The sequence below is a fragment of the Protopterus annectens genome, chromosome 5.part0, assembly GCF_019279795.1.
Source record: "Protopterus annectens isolate FY-2018-M chromosome 5.part0, PAN1.0, whole genome shotgun sequence".
Lineage (NCBI taxonomy): Eukaryota > Metazoa > Chordata > Ceratodontiformes > Protopteridae > Protopterus > Protopterus annectens.
Genome location: NC_056735.1, coordinates 185,555,950 through 185,570,180, shown reverse-complemented (window position 1 = coordinate 185,570,180; position 14,231 = coordinate 185,555,950). Strand labels below are relative to the sequence as shown.

General features: G+C 37.0%; 1 protein-coding gene across 3 annotated transcripts in view; it reads left to right on the top strand.

The window, feature by feature from the left end:
• FAT3 (FAT atypical cadherin 3) overlaps positions 1 to 14,231 on the top strand; it is a 2,670,157-nt gene that overhangs the window by 2,624,427 nt on the left and 31,499 nt on the right. For 2 of the 3 annotated variants that reach the window (XM_044072198.1, XM_044072200.1), the window contains exon 26: positions 7,555 to 7,614. The exons of the other annotated variant lie outside the window; for it this stretch is intronic. In XM_044072198.1, the coding sequence (XP_043928133.1) occupies positions 7,555 to 7,614 (60 nt within the window). The remainder of the gene's footprint in view (positions 1 to 7,554; positions 7,615 to 14,231) is intronic. 3 annotated transcript variants of the gene reach the window in all.

Below are 14,231 nucleotides of genomic sequence, written 5' to 3'. Positions count from 1 at the left end.
GTGATGGGGCTAGCAAAAAAAAGGAAAAGCCATTGTTTTGTAACTTGCAATGATGCGACATATATTAGTACACTAATATTTGTAAAGTATTGAAAGAGGTTGATGTCACTGAGTCTTGTGGATGCTGTGATAACTAAATTAAACATCTTGAGATATTGTCTCATGGTTAACCAGTCTGCTTTGACAACCAGTAAAAACAGTAGCAGAGTCATTGTTTTATTTTATTTATTTATTTTACATTTGTTTACCGGGAAAGTCCGACTGGATATATGTACATTTTCAGTGGAGGCCCAGGGAGAAAAGCTCCAGAAAGCAGAGTATAAATACATTAGGAACAATAGAAACATTTAGAGATAAGTATAATATGCAGTTTTCAGTAGGGTGACAAACATGGATAAAACATAGTAGACAACATCAAAATCATGCAGCTTCAATTTCAGACAATAATACACGGAGTTATGGGCTAAGTCCCATCAAGAATTCATACACTTATTAGAGTATAAGATTGAAATGCTTGGGGAGAGTTTGCAGGAACAGCGAATGGTGATTAGTCGGGGGTTTAAGCAGGGATACTGCCAATGCTGTTGGAAGTGTAGTTTGAGGCTTTTTTTGAACTGGGTTAAGGAGGATTGGTCAGTAAGTTTGGCAGGTAGCATATTCCAAGTTTTGCCTACTGAGTTGATGAATAGTGAGTCCCCAACCACATTTATGCTCTTAGTTGTTTGTACCAGCAGTTTGTCAGCAGAGCGTAGTGTCCTCAGGTTGCTGTATGGTTTGATGATCTTATTTAGTGCTGGTGTTTTTTCAGGTTGATATAGTATTTTGTGGGTTATTATAAGTTGGTTGTATTGGAGAAGACTGGGCCACTCTAGCCATCCTAGATGAGTTAGGCTGATACAATGGTGGGTCTTAGAGGTAGCACCTGTAACAAATCTAGCAATATGGTTGTAACAACTAGCAAGTTTGGTAAGGGTGGCTTGTTCAAGTTAGTGAAAAGGGGGGCGACATAGAGGAGGTTAGAAAGTAGGTGGGACCGAGCGATAGTGGTTCTTGCAAAAGGAGTGAGGAAGGGTTTGATCCTGTATAGGGAGCCCAGTTTTTTGTTGACAGATTTGATGGTTTGATTGACATGGATATCATATTTTAGGGCGTTATCAACTGTGACACCCAGGAGTTTTGTGTGAGTGTCTGGGGATATAACTGTGCCATTGTTGGAACTTATAGTAAAGAATGGTGAGGAGGATTTGCAGGTGGGGGAAAAGATGAGCAGTTCAGTTTTGTTGGGGTTTAATAAAAGCTGACAGTTTGCAAACCATTTTTCTACATCATTGAAAGTATTTTGGGTTAGGGTTATAAGCTCAGTTGAGGAGGAGGCGGTACATATTAAAGTAGAATCGTCCACGTATTGGATGCAGGTGGCCTTGGGAGTGATGGTGGGTGATAAATACTGAGAAGAGTAGTGGTCCTCGTATGGAGCCTTGGGGGACTCCTAGAGTAATGGGTAGACGTGTGGATAGGGTATTCTGCCATAAAACTGCTTGTTGTCTATTAGACAGGTAAGATTGGAAACATTTAATGGAGCTACTATTCAGTGACAGTTCCTTCAGGCTGGAGAGAAGCAGTTGGTGATTGGCCAGATCAGAGGCCTTAGAAAGATCTAGGAAGAGAGCAGAGGTAAGTTTGTTATTGTTTTGATTGGTGTTGATAGAGTTAGAGAAGGATAGGAGGGCTGATGTTATGCTGTCGTGTGGCCTAAAACCATGCTGAGAGTTGGCCAGTAGTTTATTTTGGGTGAGATAGTGCATTAATTGGTTGTGGACACACTTTTCCATAATTTTGGCCAGTGGTGATAGTATGGCTGTTGGTTGGAAGTTTGAGAGGTCTAAAGAATTCCCTCCTTTATGAAGGGGAATGACATGGGAAACCTTCCAGAGAGAGAGGATAGTGGCTTCAGTCAAGGTGCAGTTTATTATGATCAAGACAGGGTATGCAGTGGCATCTACCCCTTTTTGCAAATATTCAGGTGGGAGGAGATCAGCTGCCAGGGTAGTGGGCTTTAGTTTGTTAATTAGAGATCGGATGGTCAATGTAGATACAGGTTGGAAGGCGAAAGGGAGTGGAGTAGTGGTTGTGGAGGAGTTTTGAAAGAAGCTGGTGGGGGTAGTTGGCTAGCTAGTGATTGAATGGTTTTGGCGTATACTTGTGTATTTTCCCCATTTGGTTGTCATAACCTGTTCAATGCACTATCATGTTATCTAGGACTCAGAAACTTGTTCAAAACTACACATTTTACAGTCCTTTCCTTAAGTGCTTGTGTTTCCAGCAGCTTGTACATATTCAGTGTCATACTACCAGACCTGCAGTTGTACAGGGCTGTTCCTTGCTAGCTCTTTTGTGTAGAGCAATTTTATGAACCTTTCTGTAGGCAGTGAACTCATGGATGTGAGATAAGAGTAATTTATTAACTCATTCATTACCCACTTAATCCATTTCAGTGCTGTGGGTAGGACAGAGTCTAGGTACAGAGCAATAGAATTGATCCTGAGCAAGGTGGCAAACCTCCACAGGAGGAACATGCACACATGCATGCTTGAGCATGCACACACAAACATACATGCTGTCACACACGCATACACACACACACACACACACATTCTATCACATGCACATGCAGACACACACACTCACATAATGCATAAATCTACAAACAGTTTAGAGTTAGCGCTGTGGACAGACCATCCCAAGGAAACATATAACCCTAGCACATTCTTTCCCTGTGTGTAGTTTTGCTGCTTGTTCACATTTCATTGCCATTTTAAACACCTATGCCATGCAGATTGCACCCACAACATATGTCCTGCCCAGTCACATATACAAAACTGTCTTCATCTTCTGCATCACCCCACCTGCTCACATATACATTTACATCTGCCGCCTTTAATCTACTACTTTCCACAGGCAAACTCCATGCAGTTGACACTGACTGGTATTGACTGTTATTCCTGTTACACAGTCTTAGCACTCATATGCACAGACTCTCTGTATGAATTGCAGAAGGAATCATTACTGGGCACACTGCAGGTGCTGAGAAGAGCACTTCAGGATAACATCAAAGAGAGAAACAATACTAATTTCATGAATTTTTATGACACTTTGACTTAGGAATGGAGTCCATTCCCGTCATGGTATTAGAAACCCAAAAGACTTGGAGAAATTACAAAAGTGAGAAATACAAAAGAAGAGATGATAAAATCAGCAAGCAAAGGAGAGTAGTATTGCTGGAACTGAATTCATCCTCAAGTCTTGGTGAATACCTTCAAGAGGTGGACTCTGCTTTTTACAAAATCTCACCAAGGTGACACTGATATGTAGACTGTATTTTATATAGCATATATCATGAACATAAGTAGGTTAAACAAATAAAAAGACAGCTGGGTGCACAAGTCCCAGGATAAAAAACTGCCCAATCCTGGTAGGTGCACTGATCTCAGGACTGAAAAAAAATGACAGTGTTGAATCCTCAAGAGACAGAAACATTCTTGCAATGGGGTTAGGTTAGGCTCAGGGAGGATGGTCCTCCTGTTGTAGAAGGAAGTAGTAGTCCACAAAAATCAGAAAAACTGATAGGCCAAAAAAGAGCCACAAAGATGATAAAGTGGTCTACTGAGGATAAAAAAAAATCTGTATTGTTACTGTTATGCAAGAAGCCCAGAATTTCTGGACAAAAGATATGCAACAACATTAAGAGAATTTGGAGGAAAGACTGATACATGTAACTCCATATGAACTGCAGAAGGAGTCAATTCTGAGCACATTGAGGGTGCTGCAAAGAGAACTTCTGGCTAACATCAAAGTTTGAAACAATACAAAGTTTGTGAACATTAATCATACTTTGTTTTAGGAATGGGTCCATTCTCATCATGGTATTAGAAACCCAAAAAACCTGGAGAAATTAAAGTTGAGAGATCTATGCATTTCCATAGTAACAATGCATTTAATTTCCCAAAACATACACATTCTTATGTTCAGCAGATACTGTGACTTCATGCCAGTATTTATTTCTTATTCAGTAGTTTATGTACATTAGTCTGGTTTTGCTTTTAAGTAATTTATAGTATTTTTTCTGGGTTATGTCTTTTATCTGATTTCTGCACCTGATGACCAGAAGGCAAGGAGGCATAGAACACCTAGAAATAATGTTTAATAATTAGTTTCATATCACCCCACTTCTTTTAAGACAAAGTATATATATTTTTTAAAAATACATTCGTTAATCGGTACTTTGCAAACATGTTAACTTTGAATTCAGCTTCAAAATAGTGCATCACTAATTCCTCTCAAATTACATAATTATAAAAGATTTGGGCTTTATAGGTAAGCAGAACATTTAGGAAATGTTCTGTAGTGCTCTAGAAGAATTTTCTGAACTTTAAACTATATCTGAACAGACAAATTCATTAATTCACTCATTTTTTTTCTCTGATTATCTGTTTGATCCATTTCAGGGGGTCAGGGGAGCCTGTCCCATTATTCAGAGGGAACAAAGCCGAGAAAGTAATCCTGAATGAGTGACAGGCCTTCACAGGATGGATACATTCACTCACTATCTCACAACACACACATAGCAACTACAAGTAGTTTGAAGAAATACTACCAGGTCACCTACAGCACATCCTGGGGATGTGGAAAGAAACTGAAGTAGCTAGCAAAAATCTAACTCAGGAATGGTCTGCACCCTCCACCCACAAGGTACCCCAGTCAAGAACCAAACTAGATAACCAACATTTCACGGTCAATAGTGCTAAGCAGTGTGATGCACTTGAAGTAACAAGTGACAACTTGCTGTAATTGTTATCAAAGCTCTGTGTAGCTATCTTTGTAATGCAATGCATTAAAACATTTTGAAAACACTGTATGCATTTGTAAATGTCTGCAGTCATTCACAGCTCTACAAAAATATTTTGACGTGCCACATTGGAATTAATTTATGAGAAGAGATTAAGTTTGTAATGTGCGCATATAGCATTTGAAATATGCTGTTTCCTCTTCGCATTTTTACTTTCTTTTTATTTTGTCCTACCTATGATCCATCTGGCGACTGCCACAAGTCTGCACATGGTTGTTATCAAGGCAGTTATCACTTTTTCCTCTTGTGCATTGCTATATCGCCTCTCACAAGGCCCATTAGGACCTAAAGAATGAGCATACATTCAGTTTTGTGAATGATTTAAGCCCACCAGTAGTCCTGGCACCTCCTCCCCCTTTCAGGTAGACACTGCTGTTTAGTTTCTGGTCTCCAGCGAGGAGTGATATGAATATGCATGCTCATGACATGCATTCCAACCTTTCCATCCAGGGGGAGGTGAGCAGGCAGCTCCTCATTCTTCCCAGACAGTTTCTTCATCACCTGGGGCATTAATCCCTTGAGAGGGAAGTTGGCATAATGGTTAAGATATTTGCTTTACAGACACAAGGTTCATGGTTTGATTCTCACATGGGTTAATTGGCTAGGCTTAAAATGGCCCACAAGGGCAGTTATCCTAGTACTAATCTATGAACCTATGAGTCATAATTAGGACTACATCCATCAATGCTATGGAGCTTATTCTGTTTTTTTTGTTTTACTTGTACATTGAGATATTTGTAATAGTTGTGTACATTCCCATAGTGTCCAAAGTCAGTATAACCATTACAGGACAGAGTGTCATTAGTATGACTGAATGCAGCTGTGAATGATTGCACCATTACTTTTTATTAGAGAACTCTGTCTAAACAGCATCTCCCATAGCTCTCTGACATAGAGACTTTGATGTCATTCATAAAACAAGCTTTTGGATTAAACAAATATTTACACTTATTTTCTCTTCCTGTCATCACCAGAACAAGCTGGCCATTCTTAAAAAAAATATATGCATAATCTCTGGCCTGACATGGATCCCCATTGTCTCTTTTCTTTAAAATCTCTTACTGTCATCTTTTCATCATTTACAGCTCTAAGTTCACTCATTGAAGGTATTTTATTTCTACAGTCGTGCTTGAACATTAACTCATTCATTCCTGCTGGCATTCCATGTTACATTCTTAACAACTGGCAGGCTAAACAACAGAAGCCTGGACCTAAGGGTAAAAAGAAAAATGAAGTGAGGAAAAATCTTTTCATCTGAGCAAGAAAAGCAGTTTCTTGCCTTTCTTGTTCACTCAGTCATTTTCTCTCATATAATATGCTCTATCATGGCTCTGAATACTGCAAATTCGATACTGCAATTATGTTATACTTCACCAGAAGTGCTGTATGGGCTTTGCTTTTCAAGCCCTGTAGGTTTAAATTAAATAATGCAGCCCACACAACTAGAGCTGTGGGGGTGATTCAGAATGGAGCACTCTTGCCCCCATGGCAGAATTAATGGAACTTCAGTATCACTTTGCCCATCTTTAATTCTGGCAATTCTTGCCACTTTAGTTATGTTGGCCATAAAGCTTTGTGCCACACTATTAGCTTGAATCCAAAGTAGAGGCACCTTTCTAAGTCCAGCCTTGTGCTTTATGCTTGTCTAGACCAGAAGTTATTAAAAAGAGGGCCATTACTGGTCTTTATTCTTGATGGTATCTCAAACCTGGCAATGTTACATCTAGAACTGGTATTATAACATGAGTTGATGAGCATATGGAAAACTCTGACACAGGAAATATTGAGTGCTCATCACTTAACATGAACAGAAGGTCTGTATTGCATAGACACCCACAACAGTATTTGCTGGCCTTTGTTCATGCATCCTTAAACAGTTCAGACATCTGGGTAGGTACAATATTCTGGTGTTTTATGTTGTTTTGACGTATCATTGTTTTATGTTGCTTTGCCATAACAGCCTATTTATGTTCATGAGTCTTTCAAAGTCCTGGCAGCCATCATCACGTATTCTTCTTTCATATATACTTTGCATCAGCATCACATGAAAGGAGAGAAATGCTGCTTTTGTAAATTTCTCTTGAAATCAACACACTGCCAAACCAGAAGCTACATTTCCGCTGTCTTGCACACAAGATGCATTTTCCCTTTTAGCCTATTATTTGTGTTTGTTTTCACATGGATGGCCTTGGTGGAACAGTTCTGGTAAATTTTATATAAATTATGCCTCATTCAGAGGGCGATATCATATTAAAGAACTGAAAATGGTGTTGCACAAACAGCAGAGTCACATAAAAATGGTCATTCAAAAAATTTGTAATATTAACACCATAGAAATTACAGGACAGTGTAATCATAACTTAATGAATGTATTTCTTGCATTTTTGAAGCATTTACAGGGACTCTCTGCAGCAGTGATCCATTGAAAAGTCTGTGGACTTGTTATGCTACTAGAAGGGCAGACCTTTTATAAATGTCATTTTGGAAAAGATACATTTGAAGAAGCATTTTACATGGTACCTGTCTGATGGTCATTTCTGCATTTAAAGTAACTGTCTTAGTATATGTTAACCTATGAGTCGTACTAACTTAGAGCTGTTATCTCCCCCCCCTCTTTGTTGTGTTTTCCCTTCCCCTTCTGTTACAAGCTTCTATAGTGACTGTTATACAACTTGTCAACAATGTAGTTGATTCAATTGAAAATGAAGGTATTTATATTTCCTTACTCTCGCTTACTTGTGGACTGTGTTTAGATGTTGTGCTTGCTAATGCCTGTTTACAATGCTTCATTTAATAAAAATTCCAGTAATGGTTTTGCTTGGAGCCACGTGCATTTTAAGATTAAGGCCTTGTCCACAAAGTGTGATGTTCGGAGTATTGAAATAAATTGCATGGCATTGCAACAGTACTTTCAGAGCATCCAGGTTGCAGCTTGTCAAAATAAAACCACAAGGACTGCCTAAAAAATATTTTTGTAGTAGTGTAAAATGCCACAAGCACCAGTGTTGATAGATTTCTTGGGAAACAAGAAACATGTTTTTATTTATATCATTTCAAATATGGCAATTGCTGGAAAACATTTTTCCAACTATAACCAACATGCTTTAGGATCAGATGGCCTATTTCACTCAGTTTAAAACATGTCTGCATTAATATTGCTGTTTATTCATGTTAAAGTTAGAACCAATAACCAATTCACTAGTGGTAAGGCTAAGACAAAACAAACCAAGAATAAAAAAAAAATACCCAGCCTGGCAGCAAACGGAACCTGTAAAGGAAAAACACCCACAGTGTTTAATCAATAAATGCCAAAGACTTAATAAAATACCAGTGGTTTAATAAAATTGAGCGCTTTTGTTCCCACACTAGAAACTTCATCAGAATATGTAAGACATACCAGTTAAAAACTCAAGAAAAACTCTCATTAGTCATACAATCAAAAACAGTTAGCCAATCACAAGAGTAAAAAGTGTTGTTAAAAGCTATATATAACACTCTGAACTGATACTCAAAATTAAACTCTAAAAAAACTGTAAACTGTATCCTCAGTATTTCAAAGCCCCAAATTTTAAATAGCTAATTGTTTTTGATTGTATGACCAATGAGAGTTTTTTTTGTTAGTTTTTAAATGATATGTCTTACTATGTTTGTTATTCTGATGAAGTTTCCAGTGTGGGAATGAAAGTGCTCAATCAGTTTTATTAAAACGTTGATATTTTATTATATGGTTGGTATTTATTGATTAAACACTGTGGGGTGTTTTTCCTTTATTGGTTCCATTTGCAGACAGACTGGGTATTTTTTTGGATTCTTGGTTGTGTTAAAGTTAGACCACCTTATAATAAATCACAACATACCTCTCAAATGTCCCTGCTTTTGCAGAGCATCTCTGATTTTGCGTAATATGTTCTCCTTGTCCATTGCAAAGTTGTATTTGTTTTTCTGCTAAATCACTGAGGATTACAGTCTATCAATAATGCCAGATATTAAATGTTCATACTTATTCTTCAGAAAATGCATGTTGATGCAAACTATATTGCTCTGTTAACTTGCTGACTGAACTGGAGTAGTATATAAAGTTATCCCTGATTTGGGGCTTCCGCCCATTATTTTTGGCTTTCAAGAGCTATGAATCATAGTACACATTTAAAAGGACCGTGGCACTGCTTTTCCTGAGTATTTTGTCTCTTTAACCTTCCCATTTTTGGAAGATCTCTATTGATTAGAGGAGTATAGCACTTTTTTTTTTTGGGGGGGGTCCCGTTGACTGTTTAAAAATTCTATGAATTTTACAGTAACGTTTTGTCAGTTTTTGAAGTGTTGTCCTTCTGTAAGTGAAGGTTTGCTGCGCTGATGTTTCAATGCATCAATTGTTTCTTTGTTGTGCATGCTGTTTAGTGTCGTTTCTGAGGAAGAGGAAAAGTTCAATTTTACTATTATTATTACTTTTCAATTTTTCTCTGAGTTTGTGCAGTCTTAAGGGTAGTAGTATTTGGAAATCATGGGTGTGGACGCACAGCTGCCTAGAAAAAACATTATTTATTTATTTGTTTTGCTATGTTTTCCCTTACAATGTATGCAAGTGTTACTTGACTTTTTACATTCATACTTGTTGGTGCTGACATTCTTGTGATATTCCAGATTTGGTTACTTATGTATCCTTATATATAGTTACTATGCACCATCATAACAGTTCAGAACCTTATTTCTAGTCTGAAAAGATCATGGTTATCACATATATTGAACTTATTAAAGGAATGAAATTATTCCTTTTACTAATATATATTTCAATGCGCAGTATTGTTTTAAAATACATATTTCTATAATATGTAGTCTGAATGCTAACAACCCCCCTTTTGTGTCTTCCTCTTCTGGTAAAAGAGATACATCAGTTAATAAAAATATTGTCGCCTGGCACATGTTTTCATTGCTTTCAGATCTGAATTGCCTTTTGTTGTTTTAATATTGCTCTATTTTACAACGGAACCCTTGAGTTTTGTATTCTTATAATAACATGAAGAGGCTCTGAACATTACATCCCCATAAATGTTCCTTTTATACATTTCACTCAGCAGGCATGGGGGAAGAAACTACAGTCAATATATATGAACGTAACCAGTCTGACAGTTCTATACGTTGTTGTTCATAAGGTTCTGTGATAAACTGGCAAAAGAATTAAATATCAGGAAAAGACATATACAAGTAAAGGAGGGGCCAGGTGTTGTCAGGTGTAAATATTGTTTAACATAACAAATGACAATCTGTCATATCTGCTTATTCAGCTACTTGTCAGGTTTTAATTTATTTATTTTTAACTACCTCTTTTAGTTTTGCTATAACTTCCCTAAACTATTACTTTGTGTTTTGTTTTTCATGTTATTCTCAGCTCTTATACTATTTTGTTGTGGTGGTGTTTAGGGAAACATAAACACCTAAATAAAACTGAATATGATTTTCAGTGAATGCATATTAACTAGTATTTGTGTGTTGAACTCTGCTGATTGTAGTTTTGCTTCGGACTTGATTCCACTCACAATACCACTCCCTCTAGCACAGAATGCAGACTGAATGACGCCCCTGTGTACCAATCCTTGCCACTGCATTATGATGAATTAATTTTGTTTGCTTGTGCCCTGCATGTGTTGTTGTCAAAACAATAGCTGACAAAAGTTTTTGTAAAGTCTTTTTATATTTATTTTAACATTTGTTTACTGGCAAAGTCTGACTTGGAACAAGGCCAATTTTCAGTGGAGACCTGGGGAGAAATGTTCCAGACTCATGTCTCTGTAATGTGGGAGGAAACCAGAATATCAGTAGAAAGCCCACACAAATGCAGGGAGGATATGCAGACTCTACACAGAAGGCACTCCAGTCAAGAATTGAACCGGAGAAGCTCTTGCTGTGAGGCGACACATTCTGCCATTAGTCTCCTGTATCTATCCACCCTGAAGGTCACAGTTGGTATCTGTGAGGGTATATGTTTCTTACATATAACCTTATTTTAAATAATACTATTAAGGTGATGAGATTGGGTGGTATCCCAGAACTCAAGCAAGGGGTGATCACTTTTCACTTTGATGCTTCCTCTCTCCATGTGCTGTCTGCAGCATGAAGACACACTGTACAGATTGTCAGTACTCACTATCAGCTCTGTATGATGACAGTGCATGTGGGATTCTCATCAATGAATTATAACCTTTATCACAGCTTCAGTGTTTTGTATTCATCACTGCTTTAAAATAACAGTATTTTATTAAAACAGCTTTTGCCACTCTGCAGCCTGGATGCAAATGTTTTCCTTGCTTTACACAAGCTGAACATCCAAAAAGTGTTAATGTGGACAATGCCTAAATGTGATGTATTTATAATGCTATGCTATGCTATTAACAGATAAGATCATGCCATACCACACATATAAACATTGTCATTTTCTCTAGAGGCAAACATGCAGTTCATAATTCAGTTAAAATGTGTAAGAAACCTATGTTAAAAATAATTACATTATCTGTAAAATCCAGTCTAGAAATACAAGGATTGCAAACGTATCAGTAGAAATCATGAGAATTTTGAACGTATATGTGGTCTTTAGTTAGTAAATGGTATAACTGACCCCTGCTCATCTCTGGGGTTTGACAAGGCTTTTTCCTTTGTGGGTAAGTGAGCTGTACCATAGAAATACAACACTTTGTGTCCATTTGTACTAAAATTATTGACTTTTGATTCATGTTTCCAGGCCCAAACGCCACTAAAATAAGGGCATAGCTTTGTACAATTTACAACAGAATTTTCATTCTAAATCACATTTCTTATTTGTAGAAACAATATATTGAAAGAGAGCATGAATCTTTGGATAATAGCTGTTTCAGTGTGTGTATGTGTGTATGTGTGTGTGTGTGTGTGTGTGTGTGTGTGTGTGTGTGTGTGTGTGTGTGTGTGTGTGTGTGTGTGTGTGTGTGTGTATGTGTATGTGTATATATGTAGGGGGTGTATAATATATGGGTTTTGTGCATGTCAGCTCATCCCTACATGATTTGAGTATGATTTGAGTATTTGAGTATGCAAGCATTTGAAGGACCAGACATATCTATGCCTCTCTCTCTCTCTCTCTCTCTATATATATATATATATATATATATATATATATATATATATATGTTTGTGTTGTGTGTGTGTGTGTGTGTGTGTGTGTGTGTGTGTGTGTGTGTGTGTGTGTGTGTGTGTTTGTAGAGATATGGATAGATATAGATATATAGATATGTAGATAGATATGTAAAGAGAGAGTGAAATTAGTGTAATACATTAGATTGCATGAATCACATATAAATGTAAAGTAGTATCAGCCATGCAAATAGTTATAAAAAGCATCCCCTGCTATTTAAATCTATGCATCAAGTAACTAGACTCTGGTTGCCTTTTAACTACTTGTATGTTGATACATTAACTCAGTTTTGTAGTTTCCTTCCCTGTTCATTTGTTTTCATATTTATAAATCTGGTTCAGCTAGTAACCAAAAATGCTTCTTCCTTATACGTTTGTACGTGTGTGTCTCTCATAAACAAATACATTAATATATATACATCTTCAAACTCCTTTCATTTGAAGAGAATGTCAGTCGAATCAGAAATGCAGTGTACATTTTTGTTGACATTTTAATTCACTGAAAGGCTTTCAAACAGGCGAGATTGTGGAGAACTGTGGTTAAGGGAATGCTTCCTTCTCCCTACTATTCTGCAGTCTGAGAGATAATATGTCTATATGGTTTGACCCTCAGTTAAAACAAAAAAAAAAACATTTAAAATGCAAATATATTTTTGATTAATTTTTGATCAACAGAACTGCATCAAAGGAAAGCCCTATTGATCAATTGTCCTATAACTATATATATGTATATATAGATAGATAGATAGATACAGATTATATATATATAATATATATATATATATATATATATATATATGTATATATAGATAGATAGATAGATACAGATTATATATAGAGATATATATAGATGTAGCATTTTAGTTGTGGGCATATGTTGCCTGCTGTATGCAGCACACACGTACCTCCATCCTGTGGTCATTCATCAAGACTTGTAGAGGTGTGAAAAGCCCTGAACTTTGAGTAACAAGCTTTTCAGTAAAAAATGAGAGAGAAAAACAGCTTTTGAATTCTGCTTAAATATTTAATTGCACTTATAGTGATCTGTGTGGTGAAGAAACTTTGTACTTTTTTACCAGTTTTAGCCAAAAAAAGTTGTCTGTTTGTATGTTATAGTTTCGTCTGGGACCTTACTCTTGTAGCTACGGGAAGATTGTGTTTCTGCACTATACTGTATTTTTATGTCCACAAGTAGAATTACTTGTAAAAGCTAGTCATATGTATATTAAACCCTGCTAGTAATTTCATTCACAGCTGTCTCAGGACTATGTATTACTGCCAGATTTGAGCCTTATTTACTAATGTATTACTGCATTTTTCCATGAATAGTATTAATGGTAAATTTGTGCATAGTCTGGTGGCTAAACTGTAGTAGAATTACTGTAGTGAGAGCATTGTTTTTTTCTGCTCGAGGGTTTGTGCTTCAGTGCCTTTATATTTGATATTTCAGTTTTGCTTCTAGAGTTTCATATTCTCCTTAAAGTTGCATTCCAGTGCCTTTCTGTTCCCCTGTTTTTGTGTCTGCCCCATCCTCCACTGAGACATTAAGCTACAGTTTCTGAAATTATACCCTGCCTGGGGTCATTGACCTGTATATTAGAAAAGTTGTATTGCAGGTCATTCCTTTCCCCCTGTTCTTTGTGTCTATTGACGTTTCTGAATGAGCTCCAATATTGGCTTTATTGGATCGAATCCCTCTTTAGCTATTCTGCTTCCTCCTTTTCTCTGGCCTCCACCCCTTATGGTAATCTGATTTTCAAAGTCCATCCCTTTGTTCTTTCATTGTTATTGACTGTTACAGAAGCTATTTATATCCTCTTCCTACCCATTGTTTTCCATAGACCCATGATACTGAGTGGCCCACCTTGCAAACCAGTATCACTTTTGAGTGTACCTTCGTTACTACATATCGTCAACTGCTCATTTTTCTAGAATTCAGCAAAGCTTGGAGTCCTAGCCTGCATCCCAGAAGTGTTTTACTTTTATTGGTTGCCATCAAGGCAGAGCAATGTACTTTTGATTGCTAAATCGCACTTGATTAAATTATTTTGAATGATCACTACTGTTTCCTGATTTTATTTGTCACTGTTTTTTTGTAAAAAATAAATAAAAATTGCTCTTCCTCTCACTGTTGCTTCTGTAAGACTGACTTGAAATTGCCTTCAGC